The sequence below is a fragment of the Mustelus asterias genome, chromosome 19, assembly GCF_964213995.1.
Source record: "Mustelus asterias chromosome 19, sMusAst1.hap1.1, whole genome shotgun sequence".
NCBI classification, from domain to species: Eukaryota; Metazoa; Chordata; class Chondrichthyes; order Carcharhiniformes; family Triakidae; genus Mustelus; species Mustelus asterias.
This window is the reverse complement of record NC_135819.1, coordinates 28,775,611-28,792,133: the sequence shown is the minus strand read 5'-3', so window position 1 is coordinate 28,792,133 and position 16,523 is coordinate 28,775,611. Positions and strand designations below refer to the sequence as shown.

At 49.7% G+C, this 16,523-nt stretch overlaps 1 protein-coding gene across 2 annotated transcripts in view; it reads right to left on the bottom strand.

The window, feature by feature from the left end:
- ntn4 (netrin 4) overlaps nucleotides 1-14,864 on the bottom strand; it is a 49,357-nt gene extending 34,493 nt beyond the window's left edge. The window contains exons 1-2 of one of the 2 annotated variants that reach the window (XM_078234686.1): nucleotides 14,563-14,864; nucleotides 12,071-12,588 (exon numbers count right to left, since the gene is read on the bottom strand). In XM_078234686.1, the coding sequence (XP_078090812.1) occupies nucleotides 12,071-12,588; nucleotides 14,563-14,626 (582 nt within the window). In that variant the 5' untranslated portion in view covers nucleotides 14,627-14,864. The remainder of the gene's footprint in view (nucleotides 1-12,070; nucleotides 12,589-14,562) is intronic. The other variant, XM_078234687.1, reaches the window with a different exon arrangement.
- Between the last annotated feature and the right edge of the window lie 1,659 nt (nucleotides 14,865-16,523).

Here is a 16,523-nt window from a genome sequence, read left to right as displayed (position 1 = left end):
AGATGCCGGCGTTGGACTAGGGTGAACACAGTAAGAAGTCTCACAACACCAGGTTAAAGTCCAACAGGTTTATTTGGTATCACGGGTTTTCGGAGCACTGCTCCTTCATCCACTCACCTGAGGATGGAACAGCGCTCTGAAAGCTCGTGATACCAAATAAACCTGTTGGACTTTAACCTGGTGTTGTGAGACTTCTTGCAGTTGAGACAGTTATGGCTCAGTGGCAGCATTTCCACCTGTCAGGCATTCCCCTCCTGAGATTTGAGACAATATTGCGACCATTACTAAAGGAGTACGATATTCCATGACAAGAGCTTATCGAAGAATCTGGAGGAGGTGGGGTTGCTGTAGTGGGAGCCAGGAGAGTGGAGGTTCTCCCGTGGTCTGGTCAATATTTAACACCTTCAACAGTTAACACCTATAACCAATTATCTGGCTATTGCTGTATGTGGAAACCTCCTTTACACAAGGTGGCTGCTACATCGCAATGATGGCTACACATCAGGCACTCATCAGCTCAAATAAATATTGGCATTAAGGCTGTGAAAGGCACTACGTAAATGCAGCTCTATGTCTGCCGCATTTTGTGACATTTCTGTTGGGCAGAGCCTCGGTCAGACCTCGTCTGGGTGAACTGTGTTCAGCTTGGGTCTCCTCACCTCAGGGGGGAGGTGCAACACTAATTCACCAGAAAGATCTTAAGGCTGAAAGGGTTAAATTATGAGGGAAAGTTGCATAAAACTGGCTTCTATCCCCTTGAGCATGGAAGATTAAGGGCTGATTAAGAGGTGTGTAAAATGATTAAAGGAATTAATGGGACAGACTGAGAGAAACTATTTCCTCTGGTATAGACAGGCCCGAACAAGGGGCTGAAGCTTCCAATTCGAGGCAGGCTGTTGAGGAGTGATGTTAGGAAGCGCTGCTTCATACAATGGCAAGTGGAAATCTGGAACTTTCTCCTCCAAAACAGCTATGGGAGTCAGGGGGCGGTGCGGGGGAGGGTGGGGGGGGCGGTGCGGGGGAGGGGGGGGGGCAGTGCGGGGGAGGGTGGGGGGGCGGTGCGGGGGGGCGGTGCGGGGGAGGGTGGGGGGGTGGTGCGGGGGAGGGTGGGGGGCGGTGCGGGGGAGGGTGGGGTGGGGGGGGTGCGGGGGAGCGGTGTGGGGGAGGGTGGGGGGGCGGTGTGGGGAGGGTGTGGGGGCGGTGCAGGGGAGGGTGGGGGGGCGGTGCGGGGGAGGGTGGGGGGGCGGTGTGGGGGAGGGTGGGGGGGCGGTGCGGGGGAGGGTGGGGGGCGGTGCGGGGAGGGTGGGGGGGGCGGTGCGGGGGAGGGTGGGGGGGGCGGTGCGGGGGAGGGTGGGGGGTGGTGCGCGGGAGGGTGGGGTGGGGGGGCGGTGCTGGGGAGGGTGGTGGGGGAGGGTGGGGGGGTGTGCGGGGGAGGGGGGGTGGGGGGGCGGTGCGGGGGAGGGTGGGGGGGGGAGGTGGTTGCTGATGTCCATTTGCTTCACTTTCCCTGGACCAGGAGAGGATCGATGATGTAGTGGCGAGCATCCCTGCCCTGGGTTCAAATTCCACTGCAGGGCCAGGATTTTCCGATCCCTCCCACAGTGGGACCCATCGCAGGTGGGACAGAAAACTGGGAGAAGCAGTTGAACATCCATTGACTTAAGGCGGGAATATCTAGCCCGGCCGCGAAAATTCCGGCCTAGAACTCAATGGCCATGAAGATGCATCCATAACATGGCCAAACAGGCGGAGTATTAACCTTCCAACACACAGAGCAGCCAGTAAGAGTGGAAGAGGTTCCTGGTTAGCCATGTGATGGAAGGAGCCTCGACCATCACTGTCCATAGCTCCAGACCACAACATGCAGAGAAAAGTGCACAGTGCCACAACAACTCGGGAGGGTCAGTTGGCTGGACAGCTGGTGTGGGTGAGATTGGTACCAATGATACTGGCTGATGCCTATCCCAGCTGGGATGAATTCAGGACCTGCCTCCTTGTCCTCCCTGTGTTGGGGAGGGTGGCGCTGTGAGTCAGACCCACAGAGAACTGGAGAGAAGAGGAATTCATCCCTGGACCAGCTGGGGGCGCTCACACGGCTGGTCACCATCCGGCAATCCCTATTGCATATCATGGCTGCTCGGTTATCAGGTGTGATGACTCACCTAGTCAAATAGCACACCATTACCCATTGTACCTGTGAAGGTACTAGCTGTACAGGGTGGGGCACGCAGGACTATAGAGGAACGACGTGAGACTGGAAAGCATAAATCTGTGTGGGGGGTGGTGGACATTGTGAGCTAGCTGGAGAGTATGGAGGGGTGGGGGGGGAGTGGGGGGGAGCCCTAATACCAATACGCTAGCTGGCCCTTGAGGTCTATCAGGCCTCCCCCAACCACACCCCTGAGACAATTTTTTTATTCATTCGTGGGACATGGGCATCGCTGGCTGGCCAGCATTTATTGCCCATCCCTAGTTACCTTTGGTGGGCAGTTGAGAGTCAACCACATTGCTATAGCTCTGGAGTCAAATGTGGGCCAGACCAGGTAAGGGCGGCAGATTTCCTTCCTGAAAGGACATTAGTGAACCAGATGGGTTTTTCCAACAATCGACAATGGTCATGGTCTTCAGAAGATTCTTAATTCCAGATTTTTTTTATTGAATTCAAATTCCACCATCTGCTGTGGCGAGATTCGAACCCGGGTCCCCAGAACGTTAGCTGTGTTTCTGGATAGTCTAGTGATAATACCAGTAGATCATCGGCTCCCCTTGACTTATATTGAGGCTCGAGGGTCCCCCAGATAAGGGGTCTGCATTGGAAATAAACCAGGGGGAGAATCACTGGATCTTTTTGTCTAGCAGACAGAATTTGGTGTGTACCCTACACCTGTCGACCATTCGATTTGGAGCTGAGCAGCTTATTATGAAGCCCCGTCTCCGTAGCAACAAGGCGGTGAGTCAGTGAGGGTGATAAATGTGAAGTATTTTTCAACTTTGTCAAAAACAGCAGCAACATATAGAGTGTATAATCACTGCTGTGCCCAGAGCATGAGGTAACATGTTTCAGAATTCTTTTCAAATTCTTCATTCCCTTCCTGACTCGCACCCTGAAGCAATCCCATTCTTTGAAGTGAAGTGTGTGCAAATTTGCAGTTGGTCACTGGGCTGGAATTACCACATGTGCCGCATTTCAGGGAGAAGTGTGCAAACTAACGACCGGTAATTTCACCCAGCTTCCCAGGGAATTCCCAAAAGCTGAGAATTGATGAGTGTTTACCACGACAGAATGACTGCACGGCACAACTCAACATTACAGGATGCACGGAGGCTGCAGGTTGTCCTCTGCAACTTTTGTGTTCTGTTCCTAGGCTGACTCTTTCTAACTTAAATACAGCAATACGCCATTATTTATTTTATTGGTGGAAGGTTCACAGATACCCATCCCCCAGTCAACAAATACTATCGCCCCTTCGTTCTGAACTAACTGATACAATTTTTAAAAGGGGTAAAAAACAGCTGGTGGTGATGTGTAACCTTTTCTAGGCTGGAGATCCTGTGGGGTTAATTTGTTGATAAAGCATATGGGATTCTTGGCTTTATTAGCAGAATGGTAGCACAGTGATTAGCACTGCTGCCTCGCAGTGCCAGGGACCCGTGTTCGATTCCCAGCTCGGGTCACTGTCTGTGCAGAGTCTGCACGTGTTTCCTCCAGGTGCTCCGGTTTCCTTCCACGGTCCAAAAGATGTGCTGGTTAGGGTGCATTGACTATGCTAAATTCTCCCTCAGTGCGTCCGAACAGGCACCGGAGTGTGGCGACTAGGGGATTTTCACAGTAACTTCATTGCAGTGTTAATGTAAGCCTACTTGTGACTCATAAATAAACTTAAATGTTTGAAAGTTATGCTACAGCTATACAACACACTGCCTCTGTCTCAGCTGTACCAGTGTTCAATTCTGGGCACTTTACTTAAGGAACGATTGTGAAAATCTTGAAACAGGAACAGAGGAGATTCACTAGAATAGTTCCAGGGATCGGAGAGTTGGTGCAGACTTGATGGACCAAATGGCCTACTTCTGCAGTGTAGGGATTCTACAAGAGGTTACAGAGATTGGAGAAGTTGGGATATTTCTTCTATAGGAGAGAAAGCTAACAGGATATCTGATCGAGGCATTCAAAATCACAAAGGATTTAGATGGAGTAAATAAGGAGAAACTGATTCCAGTGGATAAAGGGTGGCAACGGTGGCACAGTGGTTAGCTCTGCTGCTTCACAGCGCCGGGGACCCGGGTTCAATTCCCAGCTTGGGTCAGTCTCTGTGTGGAGTTTGCACGTTCTCTCTGTGTCTGCGTGGGTTTCCTCCCACACTCCAAAGATGTGCAGATTAGGTTGATTGGCCATGTCTCTTAGTATCCCAAGATGTGTAGGTTAGGGGGATTAATGGGGTTAAGGGAATAGGGCCTGGGTGGGATTGTTGTTGGTGCATGTTCAATGGGCCGAATGGCCTCCTTCTGCACTGTAGGGATTCTATTCTAGGGTCGATAATCATAGATTTAAAGTGATTGGCAAAGAGCCAGGGCTGAGCTGAAGAAAATCCTTTCTACACAGTGAGTGGTTAGGATCTGGAATACACTGCCTGATGTAATAATGTATACAGAATGAATAGGAACTTTCAAAAGGGAACTGAATAAATAAATATAAATATGAATTAGGAACAGGAGTGGGCCACTCGGCCCCTCGACCTGCTCCACCATTCAATAAGATCATGGCTGATTGGATCGTAACCTTAACCCCACATTCCTGCCTAACCCGATAACCTCTGACTCCTTCGTTAGCCATAGTCTCAGAATAAAGGGGCACCAGTTTAAAACTGAGATGAGGAGGAATTCCTTCTCTCAGAGGGTTGAGAGTCTTTGGAATTCCTTGCCACAGAGAGCTGTGGGAGCAGAGTCCTTGTGTATGTTGAAGACTGAGATAGATAGATTGATAGATTCTGATTAGTAAAAAAATCAAGGATTATGGGGCATGGGCAGGAAAGTGGACATGAGGAATGTCGGATCCTATTGAAGGATGGAGTAGGCTTGAGGGGCCAAATGGCTGCTCCTGTTCCTGTTTCTAATGGTCTTATTCATGACCCTCTGAGAGGAAACATTCCTTCTCATCTGTCTTAAATGGGAAAGCCCTTATTTTTAAATGGTGTCCCCTGGTTCTAGTCTCTCCCAAAAGGGCAAACATCTTTTCCATCCTGTCAAGCTTCCTGAGGATCTTATAAGTTTCGATAAGATTATCTTTCAATCTTCTAAACTCCAATGTGCACAGGCCTAACCTGTCCAACCTTCCTTCATTAGATAAACCCCCATCCCAGGTATCCCAGTTGAGTGACCCTTCTCTGAACAGTTTCTGATGTATTTATATCCTAAATATATAAATCCTAAACATTTTAGGAGACAAAAACTGTATGGTGTTCCAGATGTGGTCACACCAACATCCTGTAGAACTGTAACAAAACATCCCTTGGCAAGAGCAGATGGAAATCCCCCTCCAAGCCACTCGCCAATCTGATTTGGAACTTTATTAATGCTCCTTCACTGTCGTTGGGTCAAAGTCCTGGAACTCCCTCCCACTGTGGGTGTACCTACACTGTGGGGATTGCAGCAGTTCAGGAAGGCAACTCACCACCACCTTCTCAAGGGCAATTCAGGATGGGCAATGAATGCTGACTTTGCCAATACCTCATCCCATGACTGATTAAAAATAAATGCCCTGGGTTGGTTCCTGGAATGAGAAGGTTGACCCAGGATGAGAGGCTGAGTAAACCAGCCCTACGCTTTTTGGTGTTTAGAAGAATGAGAGGCAATCTCACTGAAGCGTACAAGATTCTGAAGGGGCCTGACAGGGTAGACACTGAGTGACTGTTTCCTCCTGGCTGGGGGACCTTAAAACATGGCGTCACAATTTCAGGATAAAAGTCAAACATTTAGAACTGAGATGAAGAGAAATTTCTTCACGCAAAGGGTTCTGAATATTTGGAATTCCCCAGCCCCGAGGCTTGTGGATGCTCCCTTAGTGGCTGGGGTAGACAGATTTCCACTCTCAGAGATTTGGGGAGTGGGCAAGAAAGTGAAGCTAAGGTGGAAGATCGGCCCTGGTCATAATGGCTGAGCAGGCTTGATGGGCCAAGTTTCCTACTCTTGGTCCTATTTTCATGTTCTTATCAGCAAGAAATAGAAAAACGGAATGATGAGCACTTCAAACCTCCCACCACACTGCCTGTGATTCCTTTAAAAACATGCCCATGTTTTAAAACATAATACTTAGACATAACTGAATTACAAATCCTTCCCATGAAGAAACGAATGATTGACAGTCCCTAAATGGTGACATTTTTACGTTAAGAAGATTATGACACAGTCACAGTGAATGATCTTTTACACAACTTCTAACAATCTTCCCTTTGACAATGAGATTCATAGAAATCATAGAAACCCTAGAGAAAAGATGTCTTTTCTCTGTCAGAGCTCACACACTGTTCAGAACATGGATCTGAGCACCAACTCCTTCACCTCCCAGTCTCTCTCCATTGCTGGCTGCCTAACAGCTGCCCTCTCATGGAACCTGTGCTGCCATTACTCCTCAACCCATCTGCCAATGACTTTAAATCCATGTCCCACCATGTCACCTGCCTCTCTGCTCAGAGAATGAGGCCCATCCCATCCACTCTATCCAAGCCCCTCAATTTTAAACACCTTAATTCATAGAATCATAGAATCCCTGCAGTGCAGATGGAGGCCATTCGGCCCATCGAGTCTGTACCGACCACAATCCCACCCAGGCCCTATTCCCGTAACCCCACACATTTACCCTGCTAATTTCCCTGACACTAGGGTCAATTTACCACAGCCAATCCACCTAACCTGCACATCTTTGGTCTGTGGGAGGAAACCAGAACACCTGGAGGAAACCCACGCAGACATGGGGAGAACGTGCAAATTCCACACAGACAGTGACCCAAGACCGGAATTGAATCCGGGTCCCTGACGCTATGAGGTAGCAGTGCTAACCACTGTGCCACTGTACCGCCCTAAATTAAATCCAATCACTTTGATTTGATTTATTATTGTCATTTGTAGTAGTATACAGTGAAAAGTATTGTTTCTTGCACGCTATACAGACAAAGCATACCATTCATAGAGAAGGAAACGAGAGAGTGCAGAATGTAGTGTTACAGTCATAGCTAGGGTGTAGAGAAAGATCAATTTAATGCGAGGTAGGTCCATTCAAAAGTCTTGTCAACGCTAAAATTCTTTATTCCTGGTAACATCCTCTTAAGATGTCTTTTGTGCCCCCTCCAGTGTGATCATATCTTTCCTATGTGATGACTGGAACTCTCTGATATACTCTAGCTGCAACCTAATCAGTGTTTATCCAGATCTAGCATAATCTTATATTCTTCTACTCAGCTTATATTGACATGTATTTCATACAACTTCATAACCATCTTATCCATTTGTCCTGCTACCTTCAGGGATCTGTGGGCATGCATTCCGAGAACCCAGTGTTCCTCACACTTTTCAATACCTTCCCATTTATTGTGTATCCCCTGCCTTGTTAACCCTCCCCAAATGCATCATCTCACACCTCTCTAGATTGAGTTCCACTTGCCACGTTTCTGTCCACCTGACCAATCCACTGATCTCTTCCTGCAGTCTACAGCTTCCATCTTCAATGTCAACCACACAGCCAATTTCTGTACCATCCACCAATTTCTGAATCATAACTCCTATCTTAATGTCGACATTGTTGATCTATACCCATGATCAGCACAGGGCCCAATACTGAGCCCGGTACAAACAACTTCCCAGTCACAAAAAGCACCCACTGACGTTAACCCTTTGCTTCCTGCCACTCAGCCAGTCTTGGATCCAAATTGCTGCTTACCAGTGGATCCCATGGACATTTGTCTTCTGACCAGTCTGACACTGTTAAAATCCGCACAAACTACGTAAATCTCAAAAAATTCAATCAGGTTAGTCAGACATGACATTTCTTTAACAAATTCATGTTGACTATCTTTGGTTAATCCGTGCCTTTTGAAATGATAAGGAATATTGCCCCTTGGAACATTTCCCAACAATTTTCACTGCTCCGAGGTTTGGCTGACTGGCCTAATTGAGCTTTCTCCCGTTTTAGACACTGTTATCTGTCCTCCAGTACCATACCTGTAGCCTTCGGAAAATGATGGTCAGAGCGTCTGGCATTCCTTCCCTTGTCTGTTTTAACAGCCTGGCATACATGACCGTTGATCCACTTTCTAAGGTGCTAATCCCTGACCTCCTCCTTAACTACAATGTCTGCACTGACTTGTTAAGATGTGGAGATGCTGGCGTTGGACTGGGGTGAACACAGTAAGAGTTTTAACAACACCAAGTTAAAGTCCAACAGGTTTATTTGGTAGCAAATACCATTAGCTTTTGGAGCGCTGCTCCTTCGTCAGATGGAGTGGACATCTGCTCTCAAACAGGGCACAGAGACACAAAATCAAGTTACAGAATACTGATTAGAATGCGAATCCCTACAGCCAACCAGATCTTAAAGATACAGACAATGTGGGTGGAGGGAGCATTAAGCACAGGTTAAAGAGATGCGTATTGTCTCCAGACAGGACAGCCCGCAAGTCCAGGAGGCAAGCTGTGCGGGTTACTGATAATGTGACATAAATCCAACATCCCGGTTTAGGCCATCCTCATGTGTGCGGAACTTGGCTATCAGTTTCTGCTCAGCAACTCTGCGCTGTCATGTGTTGTGAAGGCCGCCTTGGAGAACGCTTACCTGAAGATCCAAGGCTGAATGTCCGTGACCGCTGAAGTGCTCCCCCACAGGAAGAGAACAGTCTTGCCTGGTGATTGTCGAGCGGTGTTCATTCATCCGTTGTCGTAGCCTCTCCGCTACAACAACGGATGAATGAACACCGCTCGACAATCACCAGGCAAGACTGTTCTCTTCCTGTGGGGAGCACTTCAACAGTCACGGGCATTCAGCCTCTGATCTTCAGGTAAGCGTTCTCCAAGGCGGCCTTCACAACACATGACAGCGCAGAGTCGCTGAGCAGAAACTGATAGCCAAGTTCCACACACATGAGGATGGCCTAAACCGGGATGTTGGATTTATGTCACATTATCAGTAACCCGCACAGCTTGCCTCCTGGACTTGCGAGCTATCCTGTCTGGAGACAATACGCATCTCTTTAACCTGTGCTTAATGCTCCCTCCACCCACATTGTCTGTATCTTTAAGATCTGGTTGGCTGTAGGGATTCACATTCTAATCAGTATTCTGTAACTTGATGTTGTGTCTCTGTGCCCTGTTTGAGAGCACATTTCCACTCCATCTGACGAAGGAGCAGCGCTCCGAAAGCTAATGGTATTTGCTACCAAATAAACCTGTTGGACTTTAACCTGGTGTTGTTAAGACTCTTACTGACCTGTTAACACAGATGCAAAATATTCACTAAGAAACCTGCCACAACTTCCACCTCCACACACAGGCTGTCCTGTTTCAGTTTCTGATCTTACTGCTGTTATCCTCTTGGCTCTGGATGCATTTGTAAAACTTGGCTTCTTCCTGATTGTACTCGGCAATATGTTTCCCAGCGCAGTCTCAACCGGAGGATCAGCCGGGATTCTCCAGCCTCACCCATGCGCGGCTGGGATTCTCTGGTCCCGCTGCTGTGAATGGCTGTGTGCCAAATTCTCCGTTCTTGCTGACAGCGGGGTGAATGACATTGGAGAATTCCAGCCATCGTGTGGAGTTCTGAGCAGTGTAATTTAGGGAGGATGTGAAGGCTTTAGAGAGGGTGCAGAAAAGATTCAGAAGGATGGTTCCAGCGATGAGGGATTTCAATTTTACGGGTACATTGGAGAAGCCAGGACTGTTCTCATTAGAGAAAAGAACATCGAGAGGAACATACAAACTAGGAGCAGGAGTGCGCCACTCGGTCCCTCCATTTCAATGAGACCATGGCTGATCTGAACTTCAACCCCACATTCCTGCCCACCCCCAATATCCTTCCCCCCCCCCACCTCGTTACTCATGAAGCAATCTCACTCTGTCTTCAAATATTCAAAGACTCTGCTCCCTCTGCCTTTTGAGGAAGAGAGTTTCAGAGAGTTAAGACCCTCAAGAGAAAGAAAATCTCCTCATCTCTGTCTTGAATGAATGACACCTTGGAGAAAGATCGCCAATGTGGGCCAGAGAAGATTATGCCCATTTGTAACTCAACCTAAAGGCAAATGCCTGTCCTTCCCTGAGCATAACCACCAATCATAATGCACAAATTACATGAGTGTCACCGCTAATATAGAGTCAGTGATAGATATGGAGGATAAAGTTAGACGTGTCACTTTTCGTGCACTGTAACATGTGTACTGCATGTTGTATGTCTCAGAGCGGTTTACAGCCAATGAAGTTAAAATGTAGGAAAACCAGCAGCCAATCAGTGCACAGTAAGATCCCACAAACAGCAATGTGATCATTTGTTTGGTGTGATGTTGATTGAGGTATAAATATTGGCCAGCACACTGGGTGGAACTATCCTGTTCCTCTTCAAAATACCACCATGGTTTCTTTTAACATCCTCCTCAGGGGGCAGACGGTTTATTATTCAGTCAAAAGCCAGTACCTCCAACAGTGCAGCGTTCCCTTGGTATCACATTGGGGTGTCAGCCTGAATTTGTGTGCTCAAATCCTGGAGTGGGATTTGAACCCAGAACCGACTGTCTCAGAGGTGAGTGTGCTACCAACTGTGCCACGGGATACATCAGCACTTTGCTTAAATCACTCAGGCTTGTGGGTGGTGGATTTCAGTTTCATTTCAGATTTCAGCAGATGGCTGGGATTCCCACTGCAGGCCTGAAGGAGTGCTGCACTGTTGGAGGTGCCATTTTCTGGTTGGGATGGTAAACCGAGGCTCCAACTGCCCTTTCGGGTGGATGTGGAAGGTTTGACGAAAAACAGAAGATATCTGGCCAGTCGCTCAAGGAACATCATCAACAAACTGCCTAAGTGGTCATTGTTTTCCACTGCTGTTTGGAGGATCATAAACTGTGTTAAAAAGCTGCCTCCACTTCCCTGCATTACAACGGTAACTTCATTCCAAAAATACTTCATTGACCCTGAAGCATTTTGGGATGTCCCAAGGATGTGAAAGGTGCTATATAAATGCAATCTGTTTCACAAGAACACAAAAAAACAAGCAGGAGTTGGCCACTAGGCCCTTCGAGCCTGCCCTGCCATTCAATACGATCATGGCTGATCTACACTGGCCTCTACTCCTTTTCTGTACCATTTCCCCATCGCCCTCTATTCCTCAATCTATCAAATATTTATCCACCTCCACTTTGAATACTTCTAATGATCCAGCCTCCACCATCTCTGGAAGCAGAGTATGGACGGCACAGTGGCACAGTGGTTAGTGCTGCTGCCTCACAGCGCCAGGGACCTGGGTTCAATTCCTGGCTTGGGTCACCTCTGTGTGGAGTCTGCACATTCTCCCCGTGTCTGCGTGGGTTTCCTCCGGGTGCTCCGGTTTCCTCCCACAGTCTGAAAGATGTGCTAGTTGGGTACATTGGCCATGCTAAATTCTCCCTCAGTGCACCCGAACAGGTGCTAGAGTGTGGCGACGAGGGGATTTTCACAGTAACTTCATTGCAGTATTAATGTAAGCCTACTTGTGATACTGTGAAAGTTTAAATAAACTTTAATTCCAGAGATTCACCACCCTCTGCGGGAAGAAATTTCTATGCGCCTGTTTTAAATGAGCGGCTCTCTACCTTGTAGCTCGGTCCTCTTGCTCAAGACTCTCCCACTAGTGAAAACATCTCACCACCTACCCTGTCAAACCCTCTAAGGATCTGATATGTTTGAATAAGGTCACCCTTCACTCTTCTAAACTCCAAGAGATACAAACCTAGACTGAGTCTCTCTATCTAATCTATCTTTCTATCTTAAACAGATTCTACCGACAAGTCTGTCCACCACAAATCAGTATCATTCTGCTAAATATGGGGAAGATCCTTACCTCTCCTCGGGAACAGGGAAGTGGATTTGAATATCTGGAAGTACAAATCGCCCCAATCCCATTCTGATCATCGGGTAGCCCAAAGGTGTCACTACAGTTTGTGGCAAAATACTTGTAGGGTTTCCAAGTGGAACCAAAGTCTTGGGAACGTTCCAGAATCATGGCGGCAGGCCTGGGAGACTTAAAGATCATAATGAGGTGGGTGAAGTAAAAGTAGGTCTCCAGATCCAGCTGGATGGTTTCCTTGTAGCTCCCTGGCGCTGACTGCCACCAGGTGTGGGGCAACCGGAATGAGGAATCAGTCATGGCCATGGCTGGGTGCCCATGTGTCCCGCTGCACTTCTCACATCTGGGTGGATCCTCACAGCCCCTCCCTGAATACGAGCAGAAGAGCTCCGTGGAGTTCATGCCACACGTGCTGCTGGCTCGGAGCTCTCTGCCGGCTGCCAGGTTCCCCAGCCGAGGGTTACAGGCTCCAGACTCACAGTGCCGCCTCACCCCACGCCCACCTATGGATCCTGAAAAGGAGATAAACAGGAATTCAAATTACAACCAGTGCCGAGTGCATCAATCCCGCACAATCTACTTGTCACCAAAATGCCTATCAAACATTTCTGACTGCAAAGTTCAATCCACTTTCACTCCAATCTAACATAACGAGAGACAAGGCTACTTTTTAACATGTTATCTGTACATAAAATATAACCCTCGAACAAATGTTAAATTAAAATGGTATTTCAAATGAGGTCATTGTGGGGCATGCATTTTGTGGGGTGAGGTGAGAACATCAGTGTAAACAGTGGCTGTAAACACGTGGACGGAGGGTCACTCCCCAACCTGCCGCTATTCCAGATCCCAGATCTCCCTCCCCATCAGCTCCCTGGCCCAGTTAATTCATCCCCTGTGATTGGCCAGTTTGATGCCCCCTGTCCAGTTGTTGTCTCCTTTGATTGGTCTGTTTGATCAGTCTGCCCCTGTGATTGGTTGGTTTGTTGCTATAGCCCATCCAGTTCTCTCTCCCTGCGATTGGTCAGTTCCAGGCTTCCATGGAGCATGATGGCGGTGATGTTACCCTTTCTCAGGGGCAAGAGCAGAGATCCAACTGGATCCAGTGGATTCAATGTTCCCACTTTGTGGACTTACATCAAAGACCACAAACTTCCCAAACTCAGGGATAACTCTAGAAATAGAGAGTGAAGGAGTGAGGGCAGGAGGGGTGAGGGCGGGAGGGGTGAGGGCAGGAGGGGTGAGGGCGGGAGGGGTGAGGGCGGGAGGGGCGAGGGCAGGAGGGGTGAGGGCGGGAGGGGCGAGGGCAGGAGGGGGGGCGGGGGCAGGAGGGGGGGCGGGGGCAGGAGGGGAGGCGGGGGCAGGAGGGGGGCGAGGGCAGGAGCGGGGGGAGAGGGCAGGAGGGGGGGCGAGGGCGAGGGCGGGGGGACGAGGGCAGGGGGTAGGGAGGAGATGGTGAGGATAGGAAGGGTGAGGGGAGGGAGGGGGTGAGGGTGAGGGGAGGGAGAGGGTGAGGGGAGGGAGGGGGTAATGGTGAGCGAGAGGGGGTATGGGGAGGGAGGGGGTAATGGTGAGAGAGAGGGGGTGAGGGGAGGGAGGGGGTGAGGAGAGGGAGGGGGTGAGAGGAGGGGGTTGAGGGTGAGGGGAGGAAGGGGGTGAGGGTGAGGGGAGGAAGGAGGTGAGGGTGAGGGGAGAAAGGGGGTGAGGGGATGGGGGTGAGGGGATGGGGGTGAGGGGATGGGGGTGAGGGGAGGGGGTTGAGGGTGAGGGGAGGTGGAGGAAGGGGGTGGGGTGAGGGGAGGGGGGTGAGGGGATGGGGGTGAGGGGAGGGAGGGGGTGAGGGTGAGGGGAGGGAGAGGGTGAGGGGAGGGAGGGGGTAATGGTGAGAGGGAGGGGGTGAGGGGAGGGAGGGGGTAATGGTGAGAGAGAGGGGGTGAGGGGAGGGAGGGGGTGAGGAGAGGGAGGGGGTGAGAGGAGGGGGTTGAGGGTGAGGGGAGGAAGGGGGTGAGGGTGAGGGGAGGAAGGAGGTGAGGGTGAGGGGAGAAAGGGGGTGAGGGGATGGGGTGAGGGGATGGGGGTGAGGGGAGGGGGTTGAGGGTGAGGGGAGGGGGAGGAAGGGGGTGAGGGGAGGGGGGTGAGGGGATGGGGGTGAGGGGAGGGAGGGGGTGAGGGTGAGGGCAGGGATTGGGGGTGAGGGGAGGGGGGAAGAAGGGGGTGAGGGGAGGGGGGTGAGGGAATGGGGGTGAGGGGAGGGAGGGGGTGAGGGGAGGCAGGGGGTGAGGGTGAGGGGAAGGAGGGGATGAGGGTAGAGAGGGCGAGAGTAGAGAGGGTGAGGGTAGAGAGGGTGAGGGTAGAGAGGGTGAGGGTAGTGAGGGTGAGGGTAGAGAGGGTGAGGGTAGTGAGGGTGAGGGTAGAGAGGGTGAGGGTGAGGGTAGAGAGGGTGAGGGCAGGCTCCCCCGCTGGGTTCCAGGCTCTGCAGTACTTACCGGCTGAGCCGGGCGGCTTGCCCAGGGACAGCAGCACCCAGGCGGCCGCCCACAAGCGCCTCATCTCGGCTGCTCTCGGTGTGAATGGTTGGGGGCTTCAGTCTGTCCGGAGCCCGGGGTCAGGCTGCTCTTTCCCGGGATCTCCTGGCGATCCGCATCCCTCCCGGCCACTGGCTGCTGCTCAGCATGGACAGAGACAGAGAGACCCTGTGAGAGAGGCAGACACTGAGAGAGAGAGAGTGGGAGACTGCTGCAGCCTCTCCTCCCCACAGCCTCTCTGTATTTATACCCTCCTCCCTCTCTCTGCATTTCCCTCCCTCTAATTGCTGCTTTCATATCCCTCCTCCCTCTCTCTAACATCAGCCACACACACTCTCTCCCCTAATTATCCTTCTTTCACACATTCTTTCTAACTTTCTCTCTCTATTCCTTTATCTTCCATTTCTCTGTCCTGCTCTCATTCTTCCCCCTGATATCTTTCTCGCTCTCGGTTTCTTTTCCTTCTTATCTGTATCTCTTTCTCTCTCAATAAGAACTTTCTCTTTACCTCCATGGCTATCTGTTTTGCTTCCCACTCTGTGTCCCTTTCCTCTCACTCTCTCTAAAATCTGCTCTTTTACTACCCCTGGTTTTGATTTGATTTATGATTCTCGCATGTATTAGTATACAGTGAAAAGTATTGTTTCTTGTGCTGTACAGACTGGTTGTGTCTCAGTCTTTGCTCCTCCATGTCCCTCTATTTTTCATAGAATCATAGAAACCCTACAGTACAGAAAGAGGCCATTCGGCCCATCGAGTCATTTTATTTCTCTTCACCTGCTTGTATCATCTCTGTATTCTTCTGTCCCCCTGTCTATGCCCCTTCTCTATTCTCTATTTCTCTGTCTCTTTATCTCTGTCTCATTCTCTCTATTTCTGTCTAATTCTACTCCACTCTAATTCTCTCTCTCTATTCCTCTTTCTGTCTCTGTTTCTCTACCCTCTCACTATTTCTCACTGTTTCTCTCACTGTTTCTCTATTTTCTCTCTATTCCTCCACTTCTCTCTATGTTTTGTCACTATTTCTCTATCTCTCTATTATTCTATTTCTCACTGTTTCGCTCTGTCTCTCTCTTTCTGGATCTGTTTCTCTCTCACACTCTCTCTGTTTCTCTGGCTCACTCTATTTCTTTGTCTGTCTCGTTCTCTATCTATTAGTTCCAGCTTCAGTTTATTTCTCTCTCTCACTGTAGTCCAGTTAGCTATGGACCTGTGGCTGTTTCCCCCCAGTGCTCAGAGACTCTGTTCTGAGGGAGTTTGGGCTCCTTGCTCTGCCAGTTAGATGCCAGTTAGAAACTGAGCCTCCTGGTTCAATAGGGATAAAATTCGGAGTTATTCCTGTATCGGCTGAACAACTTCGAAACAACTGGGTAGAAGTTGTTTAGCCGATACAGGAGTAACTCTGAACTTTATGCCGATTGAACCAGGAGGCTCAGTTTCATCACTTTCCGCCCTGCACCCAACTCCGGCCAATGGAGGTTATACCGGGATGTGGGAGACTCTGTCCACCCGCCCTATCCCTGTAAGCCCACACCCATTTCCCATGGCTAAACCATCTAACCTATACATTTTGGAACACTAAGGGGCAATTTTAGCATGGCCAATCCCCCAACCCGCATATCTTTGGACTGTGGGAGGAAATCGGAGCACCCGGAGGAAACCCATAACATGGGGTAAAGGTGCAAACTCCACACAGACAGTGACCCACAGCCGGAATTGAACCCAGATCCCTGGCTCTGTGAGGCAGCAATGCTAACTACTGTGCCGCCATGCCACGTAAGAAGGATAGAGAATAAAGATGGAGAGATAAAAATTAAGGAACAGATGAAAAGGAAAATGGGATGTTGCATGTTTAGAGTACAGCATAAGAAAATCTAGAGTGGGGCATCGCCTTTTGGGATCAATACACTTCCCTGGGAAAG